Source organism: Pangasianodon hypophthalmus, chromosome 1 (genome assembly GCF_027358585.1).
Source record: "Pangasianodon hypophthalmus isolate fPanHyp1 chromosome 1, fPanHyp1.pri, whole genome shotgun sequence".
Lineage (NCBI taxonomy): Eukaryota > Metazoa > Chordata > Actinopteri > Siluriformes > Pangasiidae > Pangasianodon > Pangasianodon hypophthalmus.
In genome coordinates this window covers 15,913,518-15,927,382 of record NC_069710.1, presented here as the reverse complement: position 1 = coordinate 15,927,382, position 13,865 = coordinate 15,913,518, and the positions used below count along the sequence as shown (strand labels likewise).

The window sequence follows — 13,865 nt, the reverse complement described above, 5'->3', positions numbered from 1 at the left end:
GGATTTAGAAGCAAAGATGCGAAAACACTGATGAAATGACTACTGAAATCTGTATCAAACTGTCAGTCAGTAGATAATGGAACACATTAGAAAAGTAAAGAAAGATATTGTACATAAAATCGTTCATGTTTTTATTCCTTTAAGCTATTTTGCCATTTACTTAAGGTATGTATCCAACCTAAATGTTAAAACAACATGTGCCTAAGGTTAAGGTCAGCTAATTACTGTAAACGTTCATAGCATGGGCAAAGTCCTCATCTCACTTCCCCTTTTTGGCTGTTGGGGGGATGGGGTTACTATAGTTGATTTAAAAAAAAAGCTGTTTTAACAATTTAACAAAAAGACAGTGTTGGGGAAACAAAGAAGTCCAATAGTTATTTTTTATCAACATGTACAAACATGTATCAACAACAGTGCTTGTTACTTATTAGAAATCTTCTGATATTTGTGTTAGAAGGGGTGAGATATTAATCTGAGTCATTCCACTTGCTCCAGCTGCTCTATCTTATCTGTCATTTTATCGCCAGTTGCATGCCTTTGCTGTTGGATAATATTTAATTCACGGGCCAACTGCTTTCCACTTTGGCTATAGTTGGTTAAGTCTCACTATGGACTGCATCTTGAAACTTCTTGTTCTTGCTGTTTTAAGTGTCACTGGGCAAGGCAAGCTGTTGAGAGGTGAGTCTGTAAACATGTACATCTGTAAAGATGAAATAGGTTTAGAATGAGGATTATTATCTTTAAATGCTTTCAGATTATGTAACTGGATAGTCTACTGTTTAGTTAGAATTAGATATTATAGGAATATTAAACTGTTAGAATGATAGTATTATAGGAATATTAAACTGCAGTTGAAAACAAATTTTAAAAATAGCCATTGGCTCTTGAGCCAAGTTAGGAGTTAACTATAAACCTGGGCAGCAGTGCTAAGTTAAGATATAGTCATGAGCTATCATGCATGATAAGATTGTGTGACATGGCGTAGAATTAATGGCACAAATATGACTTAGGTGTGTCAATGTAGACTGAAATGATACAAACTTGCATCTGTGGCTTTATATTTGTGCATTTCAGGTAGCTTTTGGCATATTACAGACCTCCACTGGGATCCTACGTACAGATTAGCAGCTGGAAACTCCGGCTCAGTGTGTAATTCAAGTGGGAGTCGTCCAACCCCACAAGCGGGTAAATTTGGAGACTATCTTTGTGATTCGCCATGGGACCTGATCAGTTCCTCGGTGCATGCCATGAAAGACATCCTGCCTGATCCAGACTTCATTATTTGGACCGGGTATTCATTGTCATTCATAAGCATTTTCTTTATACAATCCAGACATTTTCTTTGGGCCAATTTTAAATATCCAGATGTATACTTATTCCCCCCTTTTTTTTAAAATTTACATTGATAATTAATGGCATCCACAAAATGTTTTACAACCAGCATTGATAAGTTTCTGACATTTAATGCAAAATGTTTGAACCTCCACCACAGAGATGATACACCTCATGTTCCTAATGAAGATCTGGGAGAAGAGGCAGTCCTGAGAATCATTGGCAATCTTACCCACATTATAAAGACATTGTTTCCTCGTATGTACTGTCAAAAACAAATGCTTCTTTACAATTTTATATGAATGTATGGACTTTAGGTGAGTCTGGTACAATTAAAATTATGGATCATAATAGTTTTGGCTACTTTTTTTGTTTTATCAGAAACAAAGGTCTACTCAGCTCTGGGCAATCATGATTACCATCCAAAGAGTCAGTTGCCACCCACACAAAACAACATTTATGAGCAAACACAAAAGCTATGGGAAGACTGGCTAGATCCAGCATCGAGGGATACTTTTAAAAAAGGTAAAACAGCCTGGCGTTCTTGCCGACTGGGCAGAAGGTGATGAAGAAACCTACCCAAACACAAGTTTAACCATGGATCCGATTGAAATTTTTAAATGTAAGAAAAGAACATCTATATTTAAGCTGAATTAATTTTGTGTTTTGTTTTCAGGAGGATATTATACAGAAAAGCTGCTAAATCAAACCGGCTTCAGAGTTCTGGTGCTAAATACTAATCTATATTATGACCAGAACAAAATCACAGAAAACATGGAAGATCCAGCAGACCAGTTTAAATGGGCAGGCCAAGTGCTCGCTGAAGCTGCCAAAAACAAGGAAAAGGTCACATCTATGTTTCATTTTAAAAATTTCACAAGTTTCACAAAATTTCACAAGTTGTGAACAAAGTCTAAATAATGTGAGTTTGAATTGTATAATGTTCATAAGAATAATACTGGCTCTCTTCCTTAATCAGGTGTACATTGTCGGTCACATTCCACCTGGATTTTTTGAGAAGAAACGACATAAGCCATGGTTCAGGCCTCAGTTCAATAAACATTATATAGAGCTTATTCAGAAATATCATGACATTATAATCGGCCAGTTCTTTGGTCATCACCATACTGACAGCTTTCGGATGTTCTACAGTACATCAGGTATCATCAGTCATATTGATTGTGAACATATGTAATGTTATAGATTGTAAAATGTTATAAATTAGAATAAGTAGAATATTGGTAAAGTGGCAAATAATTTTGTCATTTGAAGTGTATAATATTGCCTGAAGTGTATTCAGTCATTGGGTTTAATATTTTCTATCACAAAATAACTATTTGTTTTTCATTTGTACAGGATCTCCAATCAATGCAATGTTCCTGAGTCCAGGAGTTACACCTTGGAAAACAACGCTACCCGGAGTGGAAGATGGGGCAAATAATCCTGCCATTCGGGTGTTTGAGTATAACAACAAAACACTTTTGGTTGAGGTATGGTATCAGTATTTATCCTGAAATACAATGGATCATTCCTTTCTTGACCGCTATTAAAATAACTAAAAAAAAAAAATCATTAATTAAAAAAAATAAAACTTTAAGCCAATAATGTTAAACATTTTCTTTTTGTTCTCTCATTTTTAAAGACAATCTGTATGACCCAGTCTTTTCCACATCATCTTTTAGGACATAGTGACCTACTATCTGAACTTGACATATGCAAACCTTGCACATGCCCGCTGGGAGAAGGAGTATCGTCTGACTGAAGCGTTCAGAGTGCCGGATGCCTCCCCTGCCTCCATGCACCGTGTGTTGGAACGGATAGCACATGAGAACTGCTACCTGCAGAAGTATTATGATTTCAACTCAGTAAGCTATGACCTGTCAGTATGCAACGCAGATTGCCGTATTGACCACGTGTGTGCCATAAGAGAGGTGGGCTTTGAGGCTTATGAGCGCTGTGTGGAGAAGGAGGGGGCTTCTTCTGCTATGCCAGCACTTCTGACCATTGTTTTTGCACTTGCTATAAGCCTGTGGGCCAGCTACTAATCATTTAAGAACCTTTCTCGATATAAGCACTTTTTTGCCTTTGTAAGTGTTCTCTTATTTTATCTAGTGGAAGAGGTAAAGACGAACTAGGGTAATGTTTTTTTTGGTTGTTTATTATTAATTTAAACAATTTCCTTCTCTTATTTATCCCTGCACACTATGTACTACACATCTATCACATGGGAATCAAGACTTAAATATATGCTTTTATAATTGTATATAAATCTGTATGCTCTGCATTGTGTTATACTACTATTAAAACTGCTCATACTGTTGCTTTAGGTTTCATGACAACAAGATATTTCTTAACTACATGGTATATCTTATAATAAAAATAATTAAATATTGCCTCCCTTTGCAATTATCATAAATCAGAAACTGAAGACTTATTTGAAAACCTTTTTAATGGGCTGTATCCCAACTGCACACCTCCATTTATCAATGCAATGTATTAGAAAAATGATTCATCCTCCCCAAAAAAATTAAATAATACAAAGTATTTGAGGCTTCAACTAATGTGAAATATTTCATGAGGATTACACAAGTGGATAGTGCTTATTGGATTTTAACGTTAAAAGCATAATTTGTGCACATGGTCTTAGTGCAATAATTACTTGTTAATTACTATTGTTAACACCTGAATTTGTGTGGGATCACATGACCAGAATTTGTTTAGAGGAGATGTATGGCTTCATGGCATTGTCCAGAGCTTTGTGGAAGTCCTTCATGCCCACTTCAGTGCAGAATGGGGCTGACAGCTTTCCAGCACGGATCAGGGTACACAGCTCTTCCAACATGACGGACAACGCATCACCATCTGTCCAAATCACAGATATAGTTTAAGAAAGCTGTCCTCCTGCCATGTCACATCATATGTCAATAATATTTGTTTTACATACACACATCGAGAGAATTTGTGTTAATTCACAAAGCCTATGGTAATTAACTCCTTTGGAGTTTTTGTGCTTACCATGCTTATTGTCTCTTTTCCACTGAGTGACCCAAAATCCTCGTATTTTTACGTCCTTAAAGATGAGAGCACTCTAAACAGAGAAATAACAGAGTTAAACCAGAGAACAGAACCACAGCATATACAGATATGCCATATATGCAGTTTAACAAATTTAAGCTTACCACAGGCACAGTAACTGGCTGCTTGGCCATTCCTCCATATGTCACCATGGTGCCCCCAGTCCTGCACAGAACAGAGCACCAACTGCATCAGCAAAACTCTTCCTTTATCAAGTTTTGTTCCATATTGCTTTACTTAATAAAAATTAATCAGTTATTTTAGAATTATGAAACACTAAAACTATTTTCTTTTCTCAGCAGTGCAGGTTACTGTAAATGCCGAAGAAGCTCCGTGGCACTTTTTCCTCCCACACCATTAAAGGCCAGTTTAGGTTGAGGATAAACCTGTATCAGATAAACATTAAGTATTAAGATTCTGCATGTTCGGCACAGCTTTCACACATTTTCTTGTTTATTATGAACTAAGCACTGTGGTGTTGCTCTAATAAGAAAAAAAAAATACAAAAAGATATCTAAAATTAAAATCTCCACTTGATTTTTTTTTTTTTTTTTTTTTTTTGAAGAAACCAGCCTTAAAGATGTCCTTAATTTCCGGCTTTCTTAATGACTCCTCTTTAATCACATATGTGGCTCCCATCGCTTTTAGTCTGTCAGTCAGCTGTTGCAGGTCTGGCCTGGATAAGCAAATCAAACACATTTATTTACACTTAATTAATAAATCCAATTTATCTGTAAACTATATTCTGAGCTGAAAAAATGCTGCCAAGATGGCTGTACAACAAAATATAACAACCATTAAAGGATTATTTTTACCTGTCTCTGACAATATTGATTGTATGGATACCCTTTGCTGCAGCTATCTGGATCACAGCCTGTCCAACTCCACTGTTAGCTGCATTCTGGATGACAGTGTCTCCTAAAATCACAGGTTATGATAAATGCACATGAGACATGATCTGTCTCAATCATTAGAATGAAAACTATTTAGGTTTTACCATGAGACCAACATTATACTGAACCTTTTATCAGCAATATAAAAGCATATATTACCAGGGCTTAGACTCTCAAAATCAGACAGCATTCGGAATGCAGTGCAAGGGTTGACTCCTAGAGTGGCTGCTGAAAGGAGGGAGATATCACTGGGCACTGTCACCAAATCATCCTCATTGAAAACAGCAGCAGTCCGCCATGTGCCTATACAAAAACATTTGAATTTTAAAAAAAAAACAAAACAACAAAAAAAACTAAGCATATTAGGGACACAGGATCTACATTAAGGTGCAAAGACTCACCTAGACCAGTATCTCTAAGAATGACCCAGTCACCCACTTTGACCGTTTGGACCTGGCTGCCCACTTCTAAGACCTGACCCACTCCCTCATTGCCACCTACAGCTGGAAGATCAAGAGGTATCGGGTAGGTTCCTATTAAAGCAGACAGAACATGTAAATAGCAGTGAGTTAAATTATCCCTGTCAATGATGCATGTCTACTTTAGATAAATCAAGAGGCTATCTACCATTTGCTTGTGCATATTCAGTGTAGTTTGATATAGTACACTAATAAAAGTGTGTTCATTGTTTTAAAGTTACTGTTGAGCAGGTCTAACAAATATGCTGAAAAATCCAGCTTGGTCAAAGTGGTACACCATTTTTGCCTGTTAGTAATTTATATCAAGCTTCATTATTGCTTGACTAAACCAATCAATAAATATTTCAGATTTTCTAATTATATTACCATTCTGTTATTTTATTTAATAATAATAATAATAATAATAATAATAATATTAACTAGTCTATGATGTAGCAGTAGTAGGGGTTTGCTTTCTACCAGACTTAACAGCTGGCAAAGATGGTCTGTCTGTTTTGATCAGCTGGACCTGTGTTTAAGCAGCTGGGTGCTGGGTGCAAGAACAAGCTGGAGCAGAGGTTATTTCTTCTGTTTCCATTTACAGCTTGATGGATATTTTGGATGGAGTTTTCTCAGGCACATCATGCAATCAAGTAGAATAAATGTGAAAGCTGACAGTGAAACCTCAGTAATGACTTATGCTGGCATTGTCCTTGCCTTGGATCATGTTTATATCCGAGGGGTTGACGGGAGCTGCAAGCATCTTCACAAGGGCACTTTTAGCTTCCAGGGCAGGAAGCCTGAGAGTCTCCAACCTGCCAATGACAAAGGCAACAGAGTTTATGGCAAGTGTGTTGAAGTGGGATGGTGTTTGAGTTATGTACACCGTGCTTACTGAACAACTTGTGATGGCTCTCCATGTCTCCTGTACACTAGCGCAGTGCTGTCTGTTGCTGAGAAGTAAGAGCGAGAAGTGTTGCCCTGTAGCCCAGTCGCACCTCTGCACTGAACCCGGGATCTGCTGGTTAAAGCTGCTCCACACGCCGAACTCTGAAGCGACAATCTCCGGGACAAAACCCGCGCAAGACGCCACACTTCCATCTTAGCGCAGGGCTGCAGGACTAGATCACCTGCATCTCTCTCAACTGTCAACACACACCTCAGCAACACAATGTTATACACTAGGCAGCCATGTTGTTGCGCAATTCTAGACCCAATCTTCGTCTTCTTCTGTAGTATTTAACGGCGGTTAGCAAATAATTTTACATGCATTACCGCCACCTATTGATCTGGAGTACTGTGGACTAGTTCAGCTTACAGTCTAATATGATAACAAAGCATAGAAGGGTTGGGGAAGAAATCATCTATCCATCCATCCATCCGTTTTCTCTACCAGTTATCACAGGGAACACCCTGGCCAGGGTGCCAACCCATCACAGGGCACAGTCTCTCTCTCTCACACACACCAGACCATTTAGAGATGCCAATCAGCCTACAACACATGTCTTTGGACTGGAGAGGAAACCAGAGTACCCCCATGAAACGCAGGCAGAACATGCACACAAGCTGGAGACGGGATTCAAACCCCCAGCTGTGGAGGTGGGAGGCAGGCGTGCTAACCACTAAGCCACCGCACCCACACCAATTTGCATATTATTAAAGTTCAAAGCCTCCTTTGCATATTTATTTGCGAGTTCATTACCCACCACCCGAACATATCTCAGAATCCATACAAGCTTTACCTGTATACACACTTCTTTAATCCCATATAACACCATTAATGCTTCAAATAAAAGATCTGGTCTACATTGAGATCTGCCTGATTGTAGATTCATCAGCACTGAGCAGGAATCTGAGCATAAGTTTTTCTTTTAACTTGACCTCCTCCACACATTCCAGAGCCATAATTATTGCTACTAGTTTAGCTGAGAATACTGACAGATTGTCTGTTAGTCATCTTGCCTGCTTTGTACCTAGATCTGGAACCACAAATGCAGCAGATTACCTTTCCTGACATTAGATATTTAGAATCATCTGTATAGATTTGTAGTTGTCTTGATATTTTGTTAATATAAGCTGTAGCTATTATTCCACACACTTGTTCATACTGTTCTTGAATTTCTGACAGTAGCCTTATATCTACATCTGGCTGTGGTTGCAACCAAGGAGGAATAACTGGTAGAACAATAATGGTCACACAACATTTTCTGTGTAAAATGCCCATTTCCATGGCAGCCTCTTCCACAGTCCAACCAAAACTATTGTATTACTTTTTCCCATGTTCCCAGCATGGTTCTGTGACATGTCCAGTTGGGTGATCCTTTTCATGACCCTGTAACCTGGCCCAACAGGTAGTCTGTAATTGCTATTTTTTTAGGCATTTCACTAATTTTCACCTGTCGGAATTGTTGTGGTTATAAAAGCACCACAACATGGTTGAAGTCCATGTGCCAACTTTTTTCAATGTTTTGGCAGCTGAGCCATATGCTATGCAATCATAATCGAATACTGATCTAATTAATTCATTGCTTTTAATGCTTATTTATCTGCAATTTTAATATCGGTTCCTCTCCTATTTTCTTCCTTGAGAAGAATAAAACTTTTGTTTTCTCCACATTTTTCTCCACTTTTTTTTTTTTTTTGCTTTGTCCACATCAGTAACAGCTACAGTTCCTTCCAGGAATTGTTCCAGGACAGGGTAACTCCAGTCTCTCTCCAACCCACTCATCTTTTTAATTACTTCCCATATACTTTTTCAACTGGAGTACTTCTTCCTATTATGTTGCTGTTGTTCCTCTTTGGGCTGCTCCCGTTAGGGGTTGCCACCACAGATCATTGGTCCACGTATTTGATTTGGCACAGTTTTTGTGCCAGATGCCCTTCCTGTTACAACCCTCCCCAATTTTATCCGGGCTTGGTACTGGCACTGAGAGCACACTGTTGAACGCAACTCCAGTGGCTGGGGTTGGTTCCCTGGCCGGGCCGAACCTGGGCCCCAGCGGTGAGAACGCCTAACCACTAGTCCTCCAGGGGCCCTACTTCTTCCTATTATATTAAAATATATTTCCTCCAATCATTTCTTTTTGCTTCTTTTAGCATTTTTATGCTTACTAAAATGATAAGACTTTATAAAAACATGTTATAGGAAACATTATTAGGAAAATATTCAACACTGGTGGTGTGATACCCTGGTTATACCCTGGTGGATAGCCTGGTTTATACCTGGCATTGTTTACACACTCACCTGTTTATATTACATATATCTGGAAGATTTAAAAAGCTATGTTCACTAGATGGCACATCAGCGCCAAAACATTCCTGTCCCAAACATTGCCATCGTCGTGATTATTGTCATGAGCTGTGTCTCAAATGGAAAACTCTCACCTTACATCCAGAAGTATTTACCAATCTAGAAAATCCATAAGATTGGTATGCGTTAGGCTACTTGAGAGGTTTTTAAAATTCAAACACTAACTGTAATAGGAAAACTGATGAGTGATGGTACATAACTTTCTAGAACAGTATATGCGATTTGTGACACAACACTAGTTTGTTTAGCAAAGGTAGGTGGACATCAACATTTTTTATTGCTGAACTAAGCTAGTGCAGCATGTCAGGATAATGAAAAGACTAAAATAACATGCACCCTATTCATTTAAATCTAGCTTGTCTGAATGTCATTTCAGACTATTAGCACACAAAATCCCTCTTCAGTATTTCTAATATTAATTTGTACAATAATTTACAGCTTAGTTTGGGAACCCCTCATCTAAGTGTGCTTATGTTTCACAAACTTTCTTGGCCTAATATTAGTTATTTACTTGATGGATCCAAAATGGTTACCTAGCTAGATTGTTGATAATTGTGTTTAATGATCAGTATTAGCTCTTTGGTGGCCTATGTGTCCAACAAACACAGAACGTTCCCCTAACATTAGCAATGTACACATAATGCCATTGATGACCTCCTGAGGGAGCTTTAAAAAATGTACATCCAGAACTTCCTTCAACACCAAGAACCTTGCTGTATACTCCAAGAGATATCAAAACAGTAACGAAGTCAGGGATGGAGTGTGTTCATTTTAACATAAGAGAGAGCCTTAACAAGCAGCTGCAGCACTACCTGAGGGAGATAACAGAAAGAATAGCGACACTGGAGATATCATTTAATATAGCTGGACTCAAAACAACTGAGTAATACCAGACCTCAAATCTAACTCTAATTCTTTAACCTAAATTCATATACAATGTACAGGTTACAATGCAGAGATTATTTCCATTTTAACAGAGATTATTTCATTCTATTTCTAGGAGCAACACAAAAGAACTTCAAGACACTAAAGGAGACTGAGGTGGAAGATCTCATTGCACTGGCCCTGAAATTTGCCCCACACAGGAATTTAAAATGATGGCCACACTGTATTAGAAGGTATATTGAGAAGAGTATCAGCTATGAGTACCTGATGCAATAGTATTCTTATCTTATTTTTCTGTAAGATTTAACAAAGGTTTGACTTCAGGAAACTACGTATATATCCTACAAACACGAAACATTTGTTCCTTAATACCCTTAAGCTCCCCTTTAATACCCTCTTCCACAGCGACATCTAGCGGTGAATACAAGCCGACCCAAGAAAGATCACTTTAAAAACTCTTTAAAAACTGCATTATTACGGTATTAAACTATTACTAAATGGTGGTATTTTAACAAATAAGAAGTATTATTATTATTATTATTATTATTATTATTATTAATGATAATAATGATTATGATTATTATGATGTTAATAATAATAATAATAATAATAATAATAATAATAATAATAATAATAACCACAGAGTAACATTTTCACATAATCAGTGTCATCAATGGGCATTTCATTTCATTGGCTTTTGTAATCGCATGTAATTTTGATGTTCAGAATGTATTTTTGATAGACTTCAAAGCACTTTTGTAAGTCGCTCTGGACAAATGTAAATGTAAATGTTGATGCTTTGCAGCCACACATAATTCCCAAACCAGCTGAATAGGTAAACTAAATGAGTTGTTGATTTACATCTAATAGCAGTTTAACTAATAAATTAAATAATAATAGTTAAATGAATTTAAGTAAATAAAAACATTGCTTTTGAATTAATTGATTAAATTAAATTGGTTAAATGACTAAATTGAAAATAGATCATTCTGTTTTGGTGATTAAACCCTATTTTTTCATTTTCCATTTTGGACATCATCATTACCTGCCACAACAGTATTGTGTTTTGAAACAGTTATGGTGGAAAAGGAAACACAGAGCACAACCCTGCTCAGGTTTGGAAGAACGACAAGAGTTTTGAATATTTACCACTTGTAAAAATATTGTAAAAAAAAAAAAAAAGAAAGGCTCTGTAAAAAAAAAAAAAAAAAAAAAAAAAAAAAAGATTTAGGTGGTATAATTGCACTCTAGCATACTTAATTTTAGTACCCTGCTTTTATTAAATAATCTCAACCTGCTTTGTATATATTTTTAAACTAAGTAATTTATATTACTGATATATAGCTGATATTTTACTTTATAGCTGATATTTTACTCAAGTCAGTATCAAAATCACTTAATATGGCGACGCTGCACTTAATCAGTGTATTTCAGTATAAATATATAAACATCTTTAAAAATGAATCAATTAATCTGAGAACCAAACTGCATCTGGTTTTAGTCTATTTTATTTTTCATTGTGAATATTTAAGACAAAATACACAAAACAAGTCTTAATATCCAATAATGATTTATAGACTCGGCCACGCGCAAACCTGATGATATTAAAGGCCTACAGAGTAAAAGTTTATTCATTTCATTTTCTAATTTCTAAACTGTTTAATATAATGTAACTTACGTTGCATTTTTCATTTCTTTGTTAAATTTGCAGAAAGCGGTGGTGTTCAGAAGGTGAAAAATGTATCAGTTTTTACAGTTACAATTTATTTTTCAATTATAGTGTCCTTTTATCTTTGAAAATGTTTTCATGTTTTTTTTTTAATTAAATGATAATTATTGTTTTGAATGTCCCGAGATTCATGCTAATGTTATTTTATGTAAACAATGAAACAATGGATCAACAAAAACATGGATTGTGCCCTGATAATTTATTTATATAGACTGATTATTTATGATTAATGAAGCATGAATGTATGAATATGTAAAATAAACGATGAAAACTGAGGTTAACCGAATGTTAAGAGAACGTTAGGGGAACGTTAGGGGAACGTTAGGGGAACATAACCTAAAAACAACGTTCTATTTCCGTGAAGAAAACTTTCCTGGTTAACTAAAAACAAACCTTAAAAATATACGTTCTGGGAACCAAAAATTGTTAGCTGGGTCATCATTTACTACTTAATATAGTGATCTACTACTTAGAACAAGGCTATGCGGTTTAGATCATGATTATATTATATTGTATTAGACTATTAAATATAAATAACAATATATAATTATTATTATTATTATTTTATAATACATTTTCTTCGACGATGGTGAGTGGAAAATCAGAGTTATGGTGCTATACCGCCACCAACTGGGCTGTGCTAGAGAGAAAAGATACATAAAGGTTTTTCTTTTTTCTTTTTTTTAAATAAGAGCTATAAGCCCATGACCATCCACAGTTTAGTTATAAAGATAGGCTAGAAATCGCAGTCATGCTGCTGAGCCATTTCCGGGTTATTTTTCTGTGCACGAGACACTTCTCTCTCAGTTTTGATAGCCTGCATGGGCTCAGCGTTCCTGCACACACCTACAACACTGGACTGTTCTGTGTAAACAATCTTTAGGATTTGAAACGAAACACCAACTAATGATGTACAGAGCGACGGACAGCTCATGTTCAGTAATACAGCTTTATCATATTAATGTTAAAAACTGAAATTCAGTAAGAAATATCAGGTGCCGGTTCGGTTTCCATAGAAACGAAATTCAAACGGGCAAACCGTAGATTACACAAAAGAGATTCTCAAATACCGGCTTTAGTCCAAGAGATACTGTAAACTATTCTGAACAAATGAAAATGAAACGAGGTTAGCCAGTAGTTTCCTGAATAAAAGAAATGATATTCTGTAGACTAAAAGGAAAATGAACAGCAGCTGCCTCTCCGGAAGCTTGTTTCCATTCAGTCCACGGATAACCGTCATTTGCTGGACAAACACAAAGACATAGCCGCTGCTTATTTGTAGGCTAATGTTAGCTAGGCTAGTCTCTTGGTTGGCAGCAGAAAGATATTAATTGTCTTTATAAAAGACTTTTGCTCAAAATGTTAAGAGAATTTAAGGCGCCTGGCCTGTTAGCAGCACTGTTTTCTTTTAAGGATTTGTATATAAATACAAATATATTGGGTATATTTGCGATAGAAAAGCTATTCTGTTCATGCTGCATGTTTCATAATGCCTCCCAGAAATACAATTTTCTTCTTAGTGTTTCGTATTCTTTGCCATCCATAATGTACATTACATTCAGTAGCCTACATTAGTCATTAAATATTTGAATCTCGTTTCGAAAACCAGCTGAACATTAGCATGTTACCATATAGCATATAGCAACACATTCTTAGCAGGAGCGGATTTAGTGATTTGGGGGCCCTAGGCATAATATAGGAATGGGGCCCTCGTGTCAGTGTTTTAACATCAATATTTTAAATTTCAGCATACCTTATTTAGCATTAATAATTAAAACTATATATATTTTACATTTTTAGGGGGTCCTTGGCTTCTGGGGCCCCAAGGCAGTTGCCTATCTTTGCCTAGTGCTAAGTCCGCCCCTGATTCTTAGCATAAGTCTTTAGCTGAGAAATAGACAGCCTGTTTAAAGGGTTTTTTTTATGGAGTAGAATTTATTAAGCAAGTATAAACAGAGGTTTCCTGAAATAGCTTTTAGACCCAGCCATCCTGCAATTGCATCCTTCAGAATCAATATACCTTATAAGAGGGACTTTTTAATTGGCAAGTCAGCCTTTTTAAGACAAATATTCAGAAAGCTTAAATTGTTTTTAAAGAATATAAATTTAATTGTCAGAAAAGTATTAACCAAATTAGCCCAAACAGGACAACTGATAGACTGTAATAGAAGTAAAATCATTAC

The 13,865-nt window shown here is 36.3% G+C and overlaps 2 protein-coding genes across 2 annotated transcripts; one reads left to right on the top strand and one right to left on the bottom strand.

Annotated features, from left to right (window-relative positions):
* The first annotated feature begins 417 nt into the window (after nucleotides 1-417).
* Nucleotides 418-3,727, top strand: smpdl3b (sphingomyelin phosphodiesterase acid like 3B). The gene is made up of 8 exons (XM_026926868.3): nucleotides 418-678; nucleotides 1,075-1,291; nucleotides 1,493-1,590; nucleotides 1,714-1,857; nucleotides 2,009-2,178; nucleotides 2,312-2,492; nucleotides 2,689-2,822; nucleotides 3,015-3,727. Exons 1-8 carry the CDS (start codon nucleotides 609-611, stop codon nucleotides 3,375-3,377), a joined length of 1,377 nt encoding a protein of 458 aa, XP_026782669.3. The 5' UTR covers nucleotides 418-608; the 3' UTR covers nucleotides 3,378-3,727.
* A 36-nt stretch (nucleotides 3,728-3,763) lies between these two features.
* Nucleotides 3,764-6,982, bottom strand: mecr (mitochondrial trans-2-enoyl-CoA reductase). Its single transcript, XM_026926869.3, has 10 exons — nucleotides 6,654-6,982; nucleotides 6,476-6,573; nucleotides 5,702-5,833; nucleotides 5,460-5,603; nucleotides 5,223-5,325; nucleotides 4,981-5,083; nucleotides 4,720-4,793; nucleotides 4,512-4,572; nucleotides 4,348-4,420; nucleotides 3,764-4,194 (listed from the first exon to the last, which is right to left on the bottom strand). Exons 1-10 carry the CDS (start codon nucleotides 6,857-6,859, stop codon nucleotides 4,031-4,033), a joined length of 1,158 nt encoding a protein of 385 aa, XP_026782670.2. The 5' UTR covers nucleotides 6,860-6,982; the 3' UTR covers nucleotides 3,764-4,030.
* Between the last annotated feature and the right edge of the window lie 6,883 nt (nucleotides 6,983-13,865).

Coding starts and splice junctions, on each gene's coding strand:
- smpdl3b (XM_026926868.3), top strand. CDS start 609: ATGGACTGCATCTTGAAACTTCTTGTTCTTGCTGTTTTAAGTGTCACT. Junction 679..1,074: donor GCAAGGCAAGCTGTTGAGAG/GTGAGTCTGTAA, acceptor TGTGCATTTCAG/GTAGCTTTTGGCATATTACA. Junction 1,591..1,713: donor TATAAAGACATTGTTTCCTC/GTATGTACTGTC, acceptor TTGTTTTATCAG/AAACAAAGGTCTACTCAGCT.
- mecr (XM_026926869.3), bottom strand. CDS start 6,859: ATGGAAGTGTGGCGTCTTGCGCGGGTTTTGTCCCGGAGATTGTCGCTT. Junction 6,574..6,653: donor GAGCCATCACAAGTTGTTCA/GTAAGCACGGTG, acceptor TGTCATTGGCAG/GTTGGAGACTCTCAGGCTTC. Junction 4,195..4,347: donor GAAAAGAGACAATAAGCATG/GTAAGCACAAAA, acceptor TGATTTGGACAG/ATGGTGATGCGTTGTCCGTC.